Source organism: Balaenoptera ricei, chromosome 16 (genome assembly GCF_028023285.1).
Source record: "Balaenoptera ricei isolate mBalRic1 chromosome 16, mBalRic1.hap2, whole genome shotgun sequence".
Classification (NCBI taxonomy): Eukaryota; Metazoa; Chordata; class Mammalia; order Artiodactyla; family Balaenopteridae; genus Balaenoptera; species Balaenoptera ricei.
Window position 1 is genome coordinate 11,505,579 of NC_082654.1, and position 21,738 is coordinate 11,527,316.

The 21,738-nt window shown below is 38.6% G+C and overlaps 1 protein-coding gene across 2 annotated transcripts in view; it reads left to right on the plus strand.

Annotated features, from left to right (window-relative positions):
• Positions 1-29: 29 nt before the first annotated feature.
• MCMBP (minichromosome maintenance complex binding protein) overlaps positions 30-21,738 on the plus strand; it is a 69,605-nt gene continuing 47,896 nt past the window's right edge. For both annotated transcript variants that reach the window (XM_059899162.1, XM_059899163.1), the window contains exon 1: positions 30-361. In XM_059899162.1, the coding sequence (XP_059755145.1) occupies positions 304-361 (58 nt within the window). In that variant the 5' untranslated portion in view covers positions 30-303. The remainder of the gene's footprint in view (positions 362-21,738) is intronic.

Genomic DNA, 21,738 nt, shown 5'->3' on the forward strand with positions numbered 1-21,738 from the left:
CGCGCTCCCGCCGCCCCTCCTCGCGCGAGCTCCACCCAGGTCGCAGGCAGCGCGGTCGGCGGCGCCTATTTCCCGCCATTGTGCAAAGTGGAGGTTGGGGGCCCGCACGCGCCACCTGCCCGTCTCCGGCAGCGCCTCGTTGCCGCCGCCACAGCCGCCGTTCTCTGAGGCGCGGGGAGGCCGGGCGGCCCGCGCCGCGAGGCTCACCCTGCGTGGGAGGGCGAGGGCGAGAAGCGGCCGAGCCAGCGAAGAGGAGCAGCGGCGCGGGACGCCGGGCCGCGCCGGCTCCGGCCCGTCTGCGAGATGCCCTGTGGGGAGGATTGGCTCAGTCACCCGCTGGGGATCGTGCAGGGCTTCTTCGGTGAGTGGCGGCGCCGGGGGCGGGCCGGGGTGGCCGCCGAGTTGACGGAGCCCCGGGCCCGACCCCGCCGCGCGGCCCCACGCGGGGCTACCTCGAGGGCTCGCGCGGCCGAGACGGCCAGCCGGGCCTGCGCCGGCCGGCGTTCCACACCGCGGACTCCGGGCCGCGGCTTCCCGGGCCCGGCCGCAGGTGCCTCCCACCTGCCCGATTCGCGATTCGCAAGCGGCCAAGGTTACGCCGCGAGGAACGAGCGGGCGGGCGGGCGGCCGTGATTGACGGCCTCGCTTCCCTTCGTGGCCCTGCTGGCGGCCCGAGCCCCGCGTGCGGCAGAGCTCGGAGGGGCCCTTGAACCTTCGCGAGGGACGGCGGAGATGGGGTGAAGGAAAAGCACTTTGCCTAGGGGAAGCCTGCAGGATATTTCAAAACTTCCGGTGTGTCGGGGGAGTGCTCGCTCCCTCGCAGCAGAAGTTGGCTCTAACTCCTGTATTACACACATCCTCTCTTTTCGAGATAAGATTTAGTGTAACAGCTTAATTTTTCTTTTAGGATGCCTTTAAAACCAGCCCAGTCTCCATCTACTCTTGTGCCAGAGGTAGCAAGAAATGTTGGACTACTCAAACGCGCTCCTACATAGAAAGAGCTTAGGATGTGGCAGGCAAGCTTAGTAAATTTTAGCTGCAATTATTGTTAATGCCACTTTTCTGCTACGGAAAATTTAGGTTTGTTTGCAGTTAACTGGGCATTTTGGCCGCAACCCCCATGTCTTTTGCGCTTAGGAGTGGTGGACGCAAACCCGACCAGAAATCAGTGTGTTAGATCAGAACACCTGACGTGTCAGGAGGTAACTTAAACTTGTAGAGTGGCCTTCCTCACTTAAGACGTTGTGGGATATTAGTGAGAACGCCTATTAAGAAGCTCAGTAGTCCCCAGCAGCCAAAACCGATGGCAGAAAATGTATGTACTTCTTGCAGGAAAGGCTCACTCAGCAAATCTTCATTCATTTTCCTTATAATTTGAACTAGTTTAGTTAGCTGGTTTCCCAGGCTGAAACTAGAAACAGCAAATTAGAAGGCCTGGATAGGCAACCGGACTGTAGCCAGTGAACACCGACAACCTGATAAAGAAGAAATTTAAAACTATGTATATGTTGTTAAAAAAATTTTTTTTTTGAATCACTGTATATCCATCAAGGGTGCTTTTGAGGAAGGGGCATATATCTCTCCACTGAATCCTAGTAATTGATGTTCGTAATGAATACTGGAACCAATAATTGGTTTCCAAAATAATGGCCCCAAAATGTGGAGTGAAGATTAAGTTGCACAGTAGGTTTAAGAGGGTGCAGGGGCATAAATACTTTTTAGGAAAAATCTTTCAAAAGTAAGTTTTGGTGCTTAAAGGATGAAGTTCCCGTTATTGATATTTAGAAAATTTATTTATGAGAAATACCCCTATCCTAGTCTTGCTGGATCAATGAGGTGATTTTATATTTAGTATATATTTGAATGTATTTGTGTCAGATTTTGTCTCTTGCGTGTATGATCCTAAGAGGCAAACGACTCATTATAGTACAAAAGGTGTAATTTGGATATAAAATATTGGCTTCACAGTATTTTGTAGTTTGTGTAGTGTTGTGGGAACCGGGACCTTGTGGATGTGTTTCCCTCCAGAATGTCTTATTCTCATAGAGGTTGTGTCTTACAGAGAAAACTAATACTTACAGTCATGATGTTTTTGTAGAAGCTGTTCTGATGTATAGTATATATTTTTGCTATATTTTCCTATCACTGTGAATATATTGAATAACTTTATCTTAAAACCATTTACAGGTATGTTTGTGTGAGAAGTAAGTGAGGTGTTAAACTTGTGGACTCTTTTTTGTTTAGTAGGAAATTGTTTTGAATCCATCTTTCCCCCAGATAGAAAAGGAATGCCCGTCTGTTGTGTTTTATGAAGCCTTCTGGGCCCCGCCCTCATCACTATATTCCCCCTCATGTTGAACCTTCTTTCAGTTCTTTGATGTTGAACCTTGCCTCTAGGCTTTCTGCATAGGCTATTTCCTTTGCCCGGTCCCCACTTCCTCTCCCAGGGCCACTTTCCTGGCTAAATCTTACTCTTCCTTTGGGAACCTAAGTTAGGTACCTCCTGCTGCATGTAATTATAGGATCCTGTGTGGCCTGGAAATTAGCTTGTAAAGCATGTTGTTGAAATCACTTGTTTCTTGGGTTCCTCGGCTGTATTTTCACCTTGGGAATTCAGGGCGTGTATCTGCTTTATTCACCTAGAATACATCTGTACATCAAAAGGGCTCCGTGAACATTTGCTGAGGAGAGGCAGTGGAAAGACTGATTAATCAATCAGAAATGGTGTAAATTGTGGTGGTTACTGTGACCACAAATCTAAACTAAGGACAGTCCTGGTGGACATTGTATTGGTTCAGAGAATGCGATGTGATCGTACCAGGTACGAGTTACTCTCACATGCAAATCCTAATTCTAATTCTTTTTTCTTGGTTTGGATAAGAAACTTTGAAATTCTCTTAGAGGCCAGTCATAACTGTATGAATCATAATTCATCTTTGTGAACCAATCCATATTTTGAATTTGTATCTTCCATATTACAGTTATTCATATGTAAATTTTTTCCTGTAAGCCTTCAAAAAATGCCTTTTATGTTTCTGTACCAGTTTCTAAAAGATTTTTTTTTAAACACTTTTTAATTTTATTTATTTATTTATTTATTTATTTATTTATTTATTTATGGCTGTGTTGTGTCTTCGTTTCTGTGCGAGGGCTTTCTCCAGTTGCGGCAAGCGGGGGCCACTCTTCATCGCAGTGCGCGGGCCTCTCACTATTGTGGCCTTTCTTGTTGAGGAGCACAGGCTCCAGATGCGCAGGCTCAGTAGTTGTGGCTCACGGGCCCAGTTGCTCCGCGGCATGTGGGATCTTCCCAGACCAGGGCTCGAACCCGTGTCCCCTCCATTAGCAGGCAGATTCTCAACCACTGAGCCACCAGGAGAGCCCTCTAAGAGATTTTATATGTAGAATCTTGAGGTCCAAAGGCTTAAGATTCAGGAATACTTTATTGGACTCTGTTATGTGCATAATGCTGATGGCTCAGTCCCCACAGTGATTGTTCATTTACTGACCCATATTAAATTGCTTCCCTTAAACAAAAGCAGGAATCTTAGATGAGAAAAAGTTTTGTATACTTCTTTTTCTTTTAATCATTTTTTATTTTAAAGAAGGAATTTTTTTCACTTGAATTAATAACTTGAATTAATAACTGCTGTTAATTTCAGAAAAGTAGGAATGCTTATCAACTGATTCTTTATGTATGTTCTCTTCAGATTGTTGGTTGGGTCAAGATCATTAGTTTTGGTTATATTCAAGGCACTTTGGTCATATCTAACAGAACTAGAACTAGACTAGCTCATGAAAAAAAGGAATTGGTGTGTGGAGGAGGGAAAGGAGTAGTATTTTATCACTAGCATTTTAGAGAATTTAAAGCGATAATAAGATCATCTAAAAGTCTGTCTGCTTTTTTATTGTCACCATGATTCTGTACCGACAGTTCACCCCCTTTTGTCTGTACCCACCTTCGATCTCTCCTACCACCTGGCCCTTGTTAGACCACTGAAAAAAAGTGATTTGTTATAAGACTATAAAACCCAAAGGCAGGAAGGGTGGCTTGGTATCCCAAGAGACTACTGAATGGAATTGGAAAACTAGCAGGAATCCAACCAAGCAGCGCTTCTCAGTTTTTCTCCCTTAGGCTACGTTCATCTCTGCACACAAACTTTATCTTTCTCTATTCCACAGCTCCCAATTTCACCTGTCAGTTCCAACCCACTTGAGCTAGCATCTTTATCTTAATCCCAAATTCCAGGGTTAGAGAATCTGATTGGCCCAGCATGGAGTCAGGGGTCCACTAGTCAGCTATGGCCAGGGCAGTGTTATATAGGATAGTCGTAACTATTGAGGCCCATACCTCAGCAGTGGGGGAAGTTCTCAGAGAAGAAGAATGGATTGGGCAGCTGTGGCAAAAGCATAAATACATATATTTATACATGTGCATATATGAATTTTAAAATTATTGAATAATAACTTGCCTATGGTTAAAAAAACCCAGCATGATAGTATTAAATGAAGAGTGAAAGTATGCTGCTCTTCTCCCACTGAGGTCACTAGTTTTAACTGTTTCCGATTATAGTTCTTTTTTCTTCATTGAGATATAACATAAAATTCACTGTTTTAAAACGTACAGTTCAGTGGGTTTTAGTATGTTCACTATGAGTGCAGTTATCACCACATCATTTCCATCACCCCAGAAAGAAGCCCCATATCTGTTAGCAGTCACTCCCAATTGCCCCCTCCTCCCTCCTCTTGCAACCACTAATTTACTTCTGTCTATGGTTTACCTAATCTGGACATTTCATATAAATGGACTCATATAACTTGTGGCCTTTTGTGTCCGGTTTCTTTAACTTGGCATAATGTTATCGAGGTTCATCTATGTTGTAGCATGTATCAGTACTATATTCCTTTATGACCAGAATTAATATTCCATAGTATGGCTATACCATATTTTGTTTATTCATTTATCCATAGGTGAACACTTGGCTATTGTGAATAGTGCTGCTATAAACATTCATGTACAAGTTTTTGTGTGAATATATGTTTTCAGTTCTCTTGGGAATATGTCTCAGAGTGGGATTACTGGGCCATCTGGTAATTTTATGCTGGAACTTTTTCCCAAAGTGTGTGCACCATTGTACACTTCCACCAGCAATGTATGAGAGTCCCAATTTCTCCAGTCCACTTCAACACTTGTTATGATCTGTTGTTTTATTAGTAATAGCCATCCTAACGGGGGTGAACTGGTATCTCATTGTGATTTTGATTTGTATTACTGTAATGATAATAGTATAATAGTGTCTTTTCATATACATATAGGCCATTTGTGTATCTCATTTGGAGAAATGTCTTTTCAAGTTCCTTGCAGGTTTTTATTGATATTTTTATTTTTTTTGGCCACGCCATGCAGCTTGCAGGATCTTAGTTTCCGGGCCATGGATTGAGCCTTCACCCTCGGCAGTGAAAGTGCAGAGTCCTAACCACTGGACTGCCGGGGAATTCCCCTTTGCAGATTTTAAATTGGGGTTTTGTCTTTTTTTTATTTTAATAAATTTATTTATTTATTTATGTTTGGCTGTGTTGGGTCTTCGTTTCTGTGCGAGGGCTCTCTCCAGCTGTGGCGAGCGGGGGCCACTCTTCATCGCGGTGCGCGGTCCTCTCACTGTCGCGGCCTCTCCCGTTGCGGAGCACAGGCTCCAGACGCGCAGGCTCAGTAGTTGTGGCTCACGGGCTTAGTTGCTCCGCGGCATGTGGGATCTTCCCAGACCAGGGCTCAAACCCGTGTCCCCTGCATTGGCAGGCAGATTCTTAACCACTGCGCCACCAGGGAAGCCCTGGGGTTTTGTCTTTTATTGTTGAGTTATAAGAGTTCTTTATATATTCTGAATATTAGACCCTTATCAGATATATGATTTAGAAATATTTTCTACCATTCTATAAATTGTCTTTTCACTTTCCTGATAGTGTCTTCTGATGCAAATTTTTAATTTTGATGATGTCCAATTTATCTCTTTCCTTTAGTTGCTTATGCTTTTGGTGTTTAGGAAACCATTGTCTGATGCAAGGTCACAAAGATTAACACCTATGTTCTTTCTAAGAATTTTTAAGTTTTAGCTCCTTACCTTGAGGTCTTGGCTCCATTTTGAATTAATTTTTGGATATGGTATGAGGTAGCGATCCGAATTCATTCTTTTGCATGTGGATATCTAGTTGTCCCAGCACCTTGTGTGTGTGTGTGTGTGTTTTAACATCTACCAGTTTATTTTGAAGGATATCATAAAGGATGCAGATGAAGAGGTACATAGGGCAAGTTGTGGAAGGGTCCCTTGTGGAAGAGCTTCGGTCTCCATGGAACTTGGGTGCGCTACCCTTTCAGTATGTGGCTGTGTTCACCAATCTGGAAGCCCCACAGCACTGTTTGTTGAAAAGACTATTCTTCCCCGACTGAATGGGTTTGGCAGCTTTGTTTAAAAAATGTGTATGTGTGTGTATCAATTGACCATAGATGTATAGCTTTATTTCTGAACTCTCAGTTTCATTCCATTGATCTATATGTTTACCCTTCTGCCAGTACTATGTTGTCTTGATTACTCTAGGTTTGTAGTAAGTTTTGAAGTGATGTATGAGTCCTCCAACTTTGTTCCTTTTTTTTTTTTTTTAAAAGATTGTTTTGGCTCTTCAGAATCCCTTGTATTTCCATATGAATTTAGGATCAGTCTGTCATTGCTGCAAAAAAAAGGCAATTGGCATTCTGATAGGGATTGCATTGAATCTGTAATGCGTTTAGTTCTTTTGGTAATAGAGAATAGTAAAGATTACAGATTCTATGGGATAGGGAGGGTGGGAGGAAGATGCAAGAGGGAGGAGATATGGGGATATATGTATATGTATAGCTGATTCACTTTGTTATAAAGCAGAAACTAACACACCATTGTAAAGCAATTATACTCTAATAAAGATGTTAAAACAAAAAACAAAAAACAAAACAAACAATAAAAAGATTACAGATTCTAGAGCCAGACTGCTTCTTAACTACAGGGCCATACCCAGAATATTTGTCTATAATCATTTTTTAACACCTCCCTTCTTTATACTACAGAATTATTTTCAGTAATAATCATGAAATAAAGCTATATGCAGTGCTTAAGGTAATTACATATTTCAAAATAGATCTAGACATTGCTTCTAGCAACTTCTCCCTGCCCATTTTAGAATTTTTTGTTGTTGTTGAGTTCTGTTATGTTGATGTTGTTTCATGTTGGTAGGGGTACCACACTTTAGATTTGAATAAGTTTGTATTAATTGTATAATTAATGAATTCTTTGTATTAATAACTTATCAAGTTTCTGCAGACAAAACTCAACTGTTTACTTGGTAGTGTTTATACCTACCTAATAGTTTGAATTTTGGTCTTTTAGTTATAGTTTGATATAATAATATTTTATATAAAGAATTGTCCGATGACTAATAAGTGAATTTTGATAAAACTGAAACATCTGCAAAAGACACAAATTAAAAAAAAAAAAGACAAATTAGAGAGATACCAAATCTTTCCGCTGATGTTACTAACATATTTTCATAATTCATTCTTTAGCTTTAAAATAAATAGCCATTTAAGAAGAATACATTTCAATTTTAAGATATGATTCAGATTCAGTAAAATTTTCATGTATGAGTAAAATTTGCACCTACTTCCCCTCTCACTTCTCACTGTTTCACTGATTTATTAAACACAAATAACAATTCCAACAAGTTGTCCCATGGAAGATAGAATTGAAGTAACTCAAGTTCTCCTTCTTCATCTTTACAATCACTGGGTTATTGTTTGTTTATTTAAAATCTTTTGTATACATGTAGGACTCTAGAGTACCACAGGGCTTGGGGGATACTAACTGCTCTAACCAAGTTTGGACTGTTGTGTACCACTTAGAAATTTACTATCCAAACATATTCATGTAGCTGTGTCTATGTTGGGAGCCAAGTGTGTAACTGAGGATTCTTCAAATTAACTTCTATGTAGAATGCAATATTCATTAAAGGTTAAGTAGTAAAAATGTGCTAATTTGACACTACCACATATATTACTAAAACTCAGCAGTAGTTTTAGTTTAGTTCCCACAATTGTTTGGGATTAATACCAACAAAAGATTTTCTGGGGAAGAATGTTTTGTCACTGACATTGTTTAGAATTGCCAATTCAGAGTGATGGTAGAAGCAGAATGAATTTTAGTTGGTTTTATTATTTTTAAATTCTCTGCAGGAAATGTATCTCTTGTTGCTAGCACTTAGGGTAGACTACTCCTACCACTTCTGTAGTAGGTCACTGCTTGGCCCCTCTTACTTCCTAACTTGGAGTGTGAACATGTCAAATTAATTAACCTTTTTTACCTCAATTTTATCATCTGTAAAATGGGACTAATAAGAAAATCCATTTTTTAAGCCTGTTAAAAGGATTAAATGAGATAATGCATATAAAGTGCTTAAAATAGTGCCTGGCACAGTCTTTTTTAAGTGTTCACTAAACATTAGCTACTATACTTTGGTAAAATTTATAATTTACAACCATTATTCTAAACAATATATATTTTACTTCCATTTGAGTCTCAATGTGTACTTTTCCCCCCATCCTCGTTTTTGAAGACTTCTTTAGAGCTGTTTTAGGTTCACCACAAAATTGAGCAGAAGACGTAGAGATTTCCCAAATACCTCCTGCCCCACACATGCATAGCCTCCCCCCTGTTATCAACATCTACTACCAGGGTGGTACATTTGTTATAATTGGTGAACCTACACTGACACATCATTATCACCTGAAGTCCATAGTTTACATTATGGTTCATTCTTGGTGGTGTATATTCTGTCGCTTTGGACAAATGTATAATAATATGTACATACATACATTCATCATAGCATCATACAGGATAGTTTCCGTGCCCTAAAAATCCTCTGCGCTCTGCCTCTTAATCCTCCTCTCCCCTCTAACCCCTGGCAACCACTGATCTGTTTTTTACTGTCTCCATAGCTTTTTTTTGCCTTTTCCAGAATGTTATATAGTTGGAATCATATACTATGTAGCTTTTTCAGATCGGCTCCATTCACTTGTGATATGCATTTAAGTTTCCTCCATGTGTTTTCCTAGTTTGATAAGTGCATTTCTTTTTGGCACTACATTCCATTGTCTGGGTATACCACAATTTACTTATCCATTCACCTAGTGGAGGACACCTTAGTTGCTTCTAAGTTTTGGCAGTTACAAATAAAAACTGCTATAAACATTTGTGTATAGGTTTTTTGTGGACATAAGTTTTCAACTCCTTTGGGTAAGTACCATGGAGTGCCATTGGTATGGGTAGAGTATGTTTAGTTTTATATGAAACTGCCAAACTGTCTTCCAGAGTTGCTGTACTATTTTGCATTCCCTCCAGCAATGAATGAGAGTTCCTCTTGTTCCACATCCTCTCCAGCATTTGTTAGTATTCTGGATTTTGGAGTGTAGAGGTAGCTCATTGTTGCTTTAATTTGCATTACCCTAATGACATATAATGTGTTGCATCTTTTGCTTATTTGCCACCTGTATACTTTTTTTTTAATATCTTTTTTTAAAAATTATTTATTTATTTATTTTTAGCTGTGTTGGGTCTTCGTTTCTGTGCGAGGGCTTTCTCTAGTTGCGGCAAGTGGGGGCCACTCTTCATCGCGGTGCGCGGGCCTTTCAGTATCGCGGCCTCTCGTTGCGGAGCACAGGCTCCAGACGCGCAGGCTCAGTAGTTGTGGCTCACGGGCTTAGTTGCTCCGCGGCATGTGGGATCTTCCCAGACGAGGGCTCGAACCCGTGTCCCCTGCATTGGCAGGCGGATTCTCAACCACTGCGCCACCAGGGAAGCCCTTTTTAATATCTTTATTGGAGTATAATTGCTTGACAATGGTGTGTTAGTTTCTACTTTATAACAGAGTGAATCAGCTATACATATATCCCCATATCTCCTCCCTCTTGCGTCTCCCTCCCACCCTCCCTATTCCACCCCTCTAGGTGGTCACAATGTATACATTCTGTGGTGAGGTGTCTGTTCAGGTCTTTGGCGCAGTTTTTAATTGGGTTGTTCTTTTTCTTATCATTGAGTTTTAAAGGTTCTCTGTTCTCCAACTTTGTTCTTTGTTCTTCCTCACTATTGCTGGCCATTCTGGGTCTCTTGCCTCTCTGTAGCTTTAGATTCAGTTTGTCAGTATGCACAAAATAACTTGTTGGGATTTGATTGGAATTGCATTGAATGTATAGATGAAGTTGGGAAAACCAACATCTTGAAAATATTGAGTCTTCCTGTCCATGAACATGGACTATCTCTCCATTTATTGAGTTTTTCTTTGATTTCTTTTGAGTTTTGTAGCTTTCCTCCTATAGATCTTATACATATTTTGTTAGATTTATACCCAAGAACTTAATTTTGGGGAATGCTACTGCAAATGATACTATGTTTTTAATTTCAAATTCTACTTGTTCACTGGGAGTACATAGGAAAAGTGATTGACTTTTGTATGTTAGCCTTGCATTCTGTAACCTTGTTTTAATAGCTTATTAGTGCCAGGAGGGTTTTTTGTTGATTCTTTTGGGTATTCTACATGGAAAATCATGTTATCTGCAAACAGAGAGTTTTATTATTATTTTTTCCTATCCATATACCTTTATTTCCCTTCCTTGTCTTACTGCATTAGCTAAGACTCCAGTACCATGTTGAAAAGGAGTGGTGAGAGAGGGGGCATCCTTACCTTGTTCCCGTTCTTAGTGGAAAAGCTTCTGGTTTCTCACTTACACTATTTTTAATTCTTCTGTTGCTTTCCTTTTAGATTTAAAGGCATGTTCTTTTTTCCTCCAACAATTTTAGACACTAATTCAAGTCTTTCACTGAGGAAATTAGTGTCTCTTTACTGCCCTCCATTGCTTCTACCCAATTTGTGTCAGTCATTGTATATTACCAAACTTTATAATATTTATATTCTATCTGTGACTATAATTTGTGCTTTGTCTGATCATGTTAGAAGGGTTAAAAATCAGTGAGTAAATGAACTACTGAATATAACCAAAAAGAAATACATGGATATAGAGAGCAAACTAGTGGTTACCAGTGGGGAGGAGGAAGGAAGGAGTGGCAAAATAGAGGTAGGAGATTAAGAGGTACAAACTACCATGTATAAAATAAGTAAGCTACAAGGATATATTGTACAGCACAGCCAATACTTTATAATAACTAAATGGAGTATAACCTTTAAAAATTGTGAATGACTGTATTGTGCACCTGAAACTTATACAATATTGTACATAACTATAGTTCAATTTTTAAAAAATCAGTGAATAACATTTACAATTTATGACTGTATAGTTGTTTTCCCTGTAGGACTTACTAGGGTGTTTGGACCAGTAGGGAAGGAAGTACAATCTTGTCATTATTTTGGTTTAAGAATAGTCTTTTAAGAACAAGGTCAAATCATTTCTCTTAAACCCCAAGGTTTAATATCAAGCCATAATTTACAGCTTTTCATAATAAAATAGGTCTTGGACTTCATCAAATGCTTGGTTCTGTATCCCCCGAGAAGATCATTTTTTTTTTCTTTAATCTTTTAGTGTGGCAGATTACACTAATAGATTTTCTAATAACGAACTGTTTTGCATTATTGGGATAAAAGTACTGCTTGAACATGATTTTTTAAATATATATTCCATTGGATTCAGAAGTTAATAGTTTATATAGGAGTTTTGCTTCTTTATCTTTTGTGAAGTTGTCCTGAAACTTTGCAGAATTTTCTGGAGTTGGAACTTCATGGGATTGGGAGGAAAGATTAGCTACTGTTTCTTTTGTTTCTCTCATTGATATTGGACCTACAATGTTTTTTTTGACCAAATTGTGATAAAAATAAGAACTCAGTCTTCTAATCTTGTGCCAATTTTGGCAACTTATATTTTTTCAGAAATTTGTCCATTTTATCTGAATTTTCAAAATTAGTTTATTAGTTATTAGTTCATAGTTCATGATATTGTACATAGTTTTTAGTATTTATCTATAGTATTTCTCCTTTTAAAGTTTTGTTATTTTTTCCTTTTAGTTTTGTGTCTTATTTGTATCGTTGTTTTTATTTATTTGTATATTTTATTCTTTCTTTCTTTTTATCTTTTTCTACTGTACAGGCATGCCAGAAAATTTGTCTGTCTTAATATTAATCATTTGTATTGGTGTTTTGGTTCTCCATTCCATTGATGTCTGCCCTTAGCTTTATTTCCTTTGTTACTCTCTGGTTTGTTCTATTGCTCTTTTTTTTTTAATTAAAATTTTTTTTCTTTTAAATTAATTTATTTTTTGGCTGCATTGGGTCTTTGTTGCTGCGCGTGGGCTTTCTCTAGTTGCGGCGAGCAGGGACTGCTCTTTGTTGCGGTGCACAGGCTTCTCATTGCGGTGGCTTCTCTTGTCGTGGAGCGCGGGCTCTAGGCGCGTGGGCTCAGTAGTTGTGGCTCACGGGCTCTAGAGCACAGACTCAGTAGTTGTGGCGCATGGGCTTAGTTGCTCCGCGGCACGTTGGATCTTCCCGGACCAGGGCTCAAACCCGTGTCCCCTGAATTGGCAGGTGGATTCTTTTTTTTTTTTTTTTTTTTTTTTTAAAGATTTATTTATTTTATTGATTGATTGCTATGTTGGGTCTTCGTTTCTGTGCTAGGGCTTTCTCTAGTTGCGGCGAGCGGGGGCCACTCTTCATCGCGGTGCGCGGGCCTCTCACTATCGTGGCCTCTCTTGTTGCGGAGCACAGGCTCCAGTCGCGCAAGGTCAGTAGTTGTGGCTCACGGGCCTAGTTGCTCCGCGGCATGCGGGATCCTCCCAGACCAGGACTCAAACCCGTGTCCCCTGCATTGGCAGGCAGATTCTCAACCACTGTGCCACCAGGGAAGCCCTGGCAGGTGGATTCTTAACCACTGCGCCACCAGGGAAGTCCCTATTGCTCTTTTTTTAGCTTCTTAACTTGAATGCTAATAAACTCATCTATTTCCATTCTCTCTTGGTATTTGATAAATGTGTTAAAATCTGTAACTTTCTTCCTAAACACCACTTTAGTAACCCACAGATATTAACCTGTACAACTTTCTTTGTCATCCAAGAGTATTTCATAATTATCACTCCATATTCCTTTCTAAACTAAGGATTTTTTAATAGTGTAAGTTTATTTGTTTTTTCTTAAATCATCAAGGACATGAGGATGCAGTTGTTTTAAGCTTTCCTTTTGCTATTGAGTTCTTGTCACATTTTGGTCAGAAAACATATTGTATGTTTCATATCTATTGAGGTTTCCTTTGTGGCTAGTACATAGAACTTTTTGTGAATGTCCTGTGTACTTAAAAAATACACTCTCTGTTTGGATATTTATATATTTATTAGAGAACTTGCTAATTATCTTATTCATATTTGCTATATTATTTGTTTTTGTGTTTTGTGCTTAATTTATGTTTCTGAGAGAGCTGTGGAAAAGTCTGTAATTGTGATTGCTGTTTTATTTTTTTTCTCTTTAGTTTTGAAAGTTGTTGCTTTTTGTATTTTTGAGGCTATGTTGTCAGGTATGTATGTATCTTATTTTGTTAAGCAGTAGTGTGTTAAAATTTAATTTACTTATATTTGTTTGTATTATTGCATTTTCTCCCCGTTGAAGAGAATTTTGACATCATTTTCACTAAGTTCTCCCAGCATTTTATTCACATCATTTTTTTACTCCAGACTGTTATCTTTTCGTGGATGTTCTTTAATGAGCCTGTTGAATCACTCTTTTAATTTGTGTCAGTTGCTTTTTAGGTTTATTGCTTAGTTTTCATACTGGGATTTTTTTTTCCATTGCGTTCATGAATTCTGTTGTTTCTTGAATCCTGTGCCTACCTCTTTATTGGAGTCTTTTTAAATTTTAAATTATTTTTAGGAAAGGTTGTGTGAGAAGAGAATAAGAGGCGCATTACATAATGATAAAGTAGTCAATTCACCAAGAAGACCTAAATGTAAAGACACCTAGCAAGAGTTTCAAAATACAAGCAGAAACTGACAGAACTAAAAGGAGAAGTAGACAAGTCTGCAATTATAGTCGGACATGCTACTACTCTTCTCAGAACTGTACCAGAACTAGTGGAGAGAAAAGCAGCGAGGATATAGGCACCATCAGTCAAATAGATCTCACTATTGTAGAACCCTCTACTTAACAACAGCAGAATACACATTCTTTTCAAGTGCACATGGAACATTCATTCACCAAGGTAAACCACATCCTAAGTCATAAAACAAATATTTAACAAACCTAAGAGAATTGGAATCATCAAAGTATGTTCTCTGACCATAATATAATTAGAATAGAAATCAGTAACAGATAACAAGAAATTCAGACTTGTGAAAATAACATTCTGAACAATTTGTGGATCAAAAAGAAGTCACAAGGGAAATTCTAAAATATTTTGAACTAAAGAAAAATGACAACACAACATATCAAAATTTGTGAGATAAGCCAAAGATGTACTGAGAGACTTTAAGAGCATTTATTAGAAGAGAAGAAAGGTCTCAAACCAATAATTTAAGCTTATACTTTACGAAACTAGAAAAGAAGAGCAAAATAAACCCAAATCATACAGAACAAAGGAAATAATATAGAGCAGAAATGAATGAAGTTGAAAACAGAAGAAAAAATCAATGAAACCCAAAGCTCGTTGGGTGTTTTGTTGTTTTTTTACCCGAAAAGATAAGTAAAATTCATATGCATCTTCAGACTGGCAAAGAAAAAAAAAGACAAAGATTACTGACATCAGGAACGAAATGGGAGATACTGTTAGAGACATGTGAAAGAATAATACACGAAAAGAATAATACAAACATCTTTATGGATATAAATTGAACGACTTGTATGAAATCGACCAATTCCTTAAAAAACACCCTATTAATTTCTTATCTCTTTTGTAACAAACTACCACAAATTTAGTTGCTTAAAACAACATAAATGTGGGGCTTCCCTGGTGGCACAGTGGTTGAGAATCTGCCTGCCAATGCAGGGGACACGGGTTTGAGCCCTGGTCTGGGAAGATCCCACATGCCGTGGAGCACCTAGGCCCGTGAGCCACAACTACTGAGCCTGCGCATCTGGAGCCTGTGCTCCACAACAAGAGAGGCTGCGATAGTGAGAGGCCTGCACACCACGATGAAGAGTGGCCCCCGCTTGCCGCAACTAGAGAAAGCCCTCGCACAGAAACGAAGACCCAACACAGCCAAAAATAAAAAAAAAAACAAAAAAACCCATAAATTTATTTTTTTATTACAGTAGAGTTGATTTACAATGTTGTGTTAATTTCTGCTGTATAGCAAAGTGATTCAGATATAGATATATATATATAGAGAGATATATATATATATATATATATATATACATTCTGTTTTATATTCTTTTCCATTATGGTTTACACAAGATATTGAATATAATTCTCTGTGCTATTCAGTAGGACCTTGTTGTTTATCCATTCTGTGTATGCTGTTTTGCATCTGCTAATCCCAAACTCCCAATCCATCCCTCCTCCACCCCCCTCTACCTTGGCAACCACAAGTCTGTTCTCTTATGAGTCTGTTTCTGTTTTGTAGGTAAGTTCATTTGTGTCATATTTTAGATTTCACATGTAAGTGATGTCATATGGTAGTTGTCTTTCTCTGTCTTACTTCACTTAGTATGATAATCTCTAGGTCCATCCATGTTGCTGCAAATGGCATTACTTCATTCTTTTTTTATAGTCAAGTAGTTTTCATTGTATATATGTACCACATCTTCTTTATCCATTCATCTGTTGATGGACATTTAGGTTGATTCCATTTCTTGGCTATTGTGAATAGTGCTGCTGTGAATATAGGGGTTCATGTATCTTTTTGAATTATAGTTTTGTCCATATATATGCCCAGGACTGGGGTTGCTGGATCATATGGTAACTCTATTTTTAGTTTTTTGAGGAACCTCCATACTGTTTTCCATAGTGGCTGCATCAACTTTCATTCTCACCAGCAGTGTAGGAGGGTTCCCTTTTCTCCACACCCTCTCCAGCGTTTGTTACATAAATTTATTATCTTACAGTTCTGGAGGCCAGAAGTCTGATTTGGGTCTCACTGGGATAAGATCAAGTTGTCAGCAGGACTGCATTCCTTTTTGGAGGCACTAGGGGAGAATCTACTTCCTTGTCTTTTTTCCAGCTTCTAGAGTTTGCCAACATTTCTTGGGTTGTGGCCCCCCTCCATCTTCAAAGCCAGCAACAGCTGGTCAAGTTCTTCTCACATCTTCTTACTCAGACTTCCTCTTCTGCCTCCTACCACTTTTAAGGACCCTTGTAATTACCTTGGATCCCCCCAGATTATCTCCCTGTTTTAAGGTCAGCTCCGCCTAAATTCCCTTTTGCCATGTAACATAATATATTCACAGGTTCTGGGGATTAGAATGTGGACATCTTTGGGGGGGGGTCATTATTCTATCTACCACAGCCACCTACTATCCAGACTCACTCAAGATAAAATGGAGTTCCCTCCTTTCAGGTCCACTCTCCCTCCACTGCCCGCCTGGAACCTCAGTTTTACTTTTTGTCTCTATGCATTTGCTTATTCTAGGTACTTCATATAAGTGGATACAGTATTTGTATTTTTTGTCTGTATTATTTCACTTAGCATGTTTTTTTTTTTTTTTTACTTAGCATGTTTTTAAGGCACATTCTTGTTGCCCTAATTGTCTTTTGACAAATATACAAAAGCCAATTCAATGGAAAAATATGATTATTTTTAACTAAGATATTGGAACAATTAGACATTTAAATGCAGAAATATTACTTGCAACCGAAATCTCATGCCTTATACAAAAACAAACTCAAAATGGGTCATAGATCTAAGTATAAAACCTTAAACTGTTAAACTTTTAGAAATAAAGAGAAGATCTTCATGACCCAGGGTTTGGCTATGAGTTCTTAGACATAATTCCAAAGACATAATGCATAAAAACAAAAATTTGACAAATTGGGTTTCATCAAAATTAAAAACTTTCGTTTTGCAAAAGCATTGTTAGGCAAATGAAAGGCTGAGAGAATATACCTGAAAATCGTATATCAGATAAAGGACATACCTAGAATATATAAGGAAAATGTAATGATTATTAAGCCATTTTAAAAAGGGGCAAAAGATTTAAATAGATTTGAATGGACACTTCACCAGAGAGGATATAAGGATGGCAAATAACCACATGAAAAGAATTCAGTATCATTAGTCACTAGGGAAATGCAAATTTAAAGCATAATGGGATATCACAACTACTGGTAGAGCTAAAATTTTTAAAATTTTTAAAATTTTTTAAAAAATTTGACAATACTGACAATACCAGGTAGTGGTAAGAATGCAAACAGCTGAGTCTCTTATACCTTGCTGGTGAGAATGAAAAATGGTACAGCCACTCTGGGAAATAGGCAGAATCTTAAAATGTTAGTCGTATATAATATATATATATATATATATATATATATATATATATATATATACCTAGCTGTCGCATTCTTAGGTTTTTACCCTAGAGAAATGAAAGCTTATGTTCACACAAAAACTTGCATACAAGTGTTTATAATGGTTTTATTTATAGTCATCAAAAGTTGGAGACAATCTAAATGTCCTTCAATGGGTGAATGGAGAAACAAATTGTAGTTCAGCTAAACAGTGGAATATTACTCAGCAATAAAAAGAAATGAACTATTGATACACTTATGTGTTGGGGGTTCCAAAACCACCCCTATGTTTGGAGGTTCGCTAAAATGACATATATGACTCAGTATGTAGTTGTACTCCTGGCTAAGATTTATTAAAACAGCATGGTAAGGATACACAGCCGGATCATAAGGGGAAAAGACAGATGGAGTCTCTTGGAATTTATGCATAAGTTTCCTTATGCTCTCTCCCATGGGAGAGTTCATAGCTTGGAAGACTCGATATTGTTAAGATGTCAGTTCTCCTCGAATCTATACTATGCAATATAAACCTAATCAAAATTTCAGCAGACTTTACATAAAAGTCGACAAGTTGTTCCTCAAAATTATTTAGAAAACTTGAGGATCTAGAATAATCAAGACAGACTTGAAGACAAAGATGAAGAACATAACTACCTGATTTTAGGACTAACTATCAAGCTATAGTGATTAAAACAATATAGTATTGGCATAAGGATAGACAACTAGATCAGTGTAACATAACAGAAAATCTAGAAATACATTAACGTAAATACAATGAGTTGAGTTTGACAGTAGTGCCAAAGCAATTTATTTATTTGTTTATTTATTTATTTAAAAAAAAAACCTATCATTTATTGCTGCTGAGGACCAACCAGGAGACTTTCCCCCAGTCACAACATCTATTTCTCATCACTGATGGACTTGGAACTATGATAGTTTGCTAATTCTATAGCAGGAAAGATTGGCAGTGTATGAGTGAAGTTCCTGGTTTTGACCATGGGTTTGTGGCATATGTTTAGTGAGTGGTTATTTTTTGCATATTTTCTCTTTGGTAGATGTATGACAGTTAATTGTTACTCTGTTTGCCAAAGCAATTTACTGCTAGAAAGTTGTTTAATTAAATAATGCTGGAACAAATGGATATCTTTTTGGAAAAAAATGAGCCTTGATGTCTATGTCACACTATAATCAAAAACATTAATTTGATATGGATTACAGACTTAAATGTGAAAAGTGAAAAACAGGAGAATATCTTCATGACCTTGGGGTCAGTAACCATAAAAGAAAAAATTGAAAAGTTGGACTTTGTCAAAATTGAAAACTTCCCATCAAAAGACACCATTAAGAATGTCAAAAAGCAAGCTACAGATTAGGAGAAAATACTTGCCCTACATATATCTGACAAAAGACTTGCATCCAGAATACACAAAATTTGTACAAATCATTGATGCCACAACAAAATCTTTTTTTTTTTTTTGGGCCGTGCTGTGTGGATTGTGGGATTTTAGTTCCCCAACCAGGGAGTGAACCCTGGCCATTGGCAGTGAGAGCATGGGGTCCCAACCACTGGACTGCCAGGGAATTCCTAACAAAATCATTTTTTTAAAAGATGGACAAAATTAATAAGCAGGCACCTCACAAAAGGATTATTAGAATGGTCAATAAACATATGAAAAGGTGTACATCACTAGTCCTTAGGGAAATGCATATTCAAACCCCAGTGAAATATTACTGCATACCCAGCACAATGACTAGGATTAAAAAGATTGACAAGACCAAGTGTTGGTGAGGTAGAATACCTAGAACCCTCATACGCTGTTGCTGAGAGTGTGAAAGCGTATATATTTTTTGTTCCTCAGTTCCCCTGACCGCTTGAACTAGGGCAGGATTGAGTGCAGTGGTGCCCACATTCAGATGGCCAGGAATTCATGGGAAATATAATAGAGTGATATGTGTGTGCTCAGCAGGTCTCTTGGTTGCAAATGGCCCAACTCGATTCTACTTAAACCAGAGAAGATGAATACGGTGTCTCAGATAACGGTTCCTGAGAGGGTTAACGTCAGACTCAATTACAGCCAAATACTTCAAACTGTGTCTACAGAAATCAGCCTTTTTACTCCACTTTCCTCTGGGATGGCTTAGTTTTCAGACAGACCTTGGTCACTGTGGCCACATGCAGCTGCGGGATTATAACCTATAATGTTGAACCCAGCTACTAAGCCTTATTCCCAGGATTGTCCTTGATTGATGCATCCCTAAACTGATCATCAGAACCACTGTGAGGTCTAGGTCAGGTCCACCCTTGGGCTGGGAGTGACGGTGCTGTGGTTCCTCCCTCAAAAAGAGGCACTGTCACTAGGAAAAGGGGAAATGGATGCTAGTCTTGCGAAACAACCTATTTTCTCTACATTGTACTTATTTAATGTTTATTTCTCTAACTCCGATAGCTATGTCCCAGGCCCTTGCTAGACCCTGGAAATGTAAAGGTGAATTGTTTGTGAATAGAGAGCAGATCTGTAGCCTGGCATTGAAAACTCTGTGATGTGTTTGGCCTCATCTTCCTTTTGTTCAGTAGCTTTATTCTTTTCCAGGCACTTAGTGCTCCATGTATTTGAATTTCTGGTAGTGTCCATCCTTGTCCTTGGTTTACCGTTACTCTTTCTTCCCCCAGAGTGCTCTACGTCTGGAATATGCCCATCCCTCATACGTCAACATGTTTCAGTTCTACCCTTCTTCCCAGGCCTGGCTCAAACACCTCTTTCAGAAGCCCTCACTGAGATTTTTTTGACCTACGTTAGTTTCTCTTCTTTGCTTTTGCCTGTTATTCTATCCATAGCTTATCTTAGCTCTAAGTTCCTTCAATTCTAAGTATCCTGATAGCACCTGGCAGAGTGCTGGGCACACAGTAGGCTTAATAAATAATGGATAGTTATTGAACTCTTGATAATTTTGGAATTATCTATTGCAGTCCTTTAATTGTCCAGCAGTACCAGATATTTGTAAGCTGGCCTTTACTTAAGAACATTTTGTGTACATGTAAGTTACTTAGAAGTAACTTACTGCTTCCCAATCACTCTTTGATGTAGCTTCATCACCTGTGATGTGGTATATTCAAGTTTCTTACACAAACGTAGTCAGCATAGTGGTGTTCGCAGTCATGGCTGCATGTAGGTCTTTTCTTTAAACATCCATTTGGACTAGAAGCAAAAATACCCATTTTGGTCCCCTCCCCCCGCCGTCCAATTCCGTAATCATTTATTGGCATGTGTCTAGTGGAGCAGTGGTTCTCAAATGTCAGTGTGCATCAGAATCACCTCGAGGGTATTTTAAAACATGAATCGCTAGGCTTCACCTCCAGAGTTTCTGATTCAGTAGGTCTGGGATGGGCTGAAGAATTTGCCTTTCTAACAACCACTCAGGTGGTGCTAATACTGCTAGTCTGGGAACCAAGCTTTGAGGACTAGTTGACTACTAGTAGATTTAATCCTCATTGCACATCAGAATCACTTCCTCGTTTTTCATCTCCACGAGTTCTTTTTAAGAACCGTCCTTTGCTCAGTTAAGTGAAAGCATTTGGAATCTCTGCTGCAGCATGGTGTTAGCAGGATTTTATGAGTATTTCTAACAGAATCAGCTCCATAACAGATATAGACAAAATTCCTTTACGCCACATCTCCATAGCACCTGTGTGATGAGTATGGTACCTGTGTGATGGTGAAAGTACTGACCAGCTATGGTTAGGTAGTTCTAGTTCATGAAAACATATATTCCTAATTCTGTTGATGATTCGCTCTTTGGTCTTGACCAATTCCCATAATTTTTCAAAGTCCGGTTTTCTTTAACATGACATTAAAAACACCTTTCTCTGATTTTGCAATCATCATTGCAAGAAGCATAAAATGGATGCTGAGTCTTGGGAACAGGGCAAATTTCATGAAAATTATCTGAGGTATCTCCTGTAGATTGCTTTTTAGTTGTAAGGGGAAGAAAGTAACTACAGTGGAGGAATTGGCTGTCACTTTGGGTGATGAAAATTAACATCATTGATGAGGGGAAGATGGACAGCTTGTCTGTAAATGATGTACCTACAAGGGCACAGCATCCTCATGTAGCACTCTGACTGGTAACACGTAACTGCAATCTACTCATAAGGAAACGTCAGACAGACCCAGTGAGGAGATTTCTACTTTTTTATAAAGGGTTTGTATTCTGCAGTGTCAATGTCATAA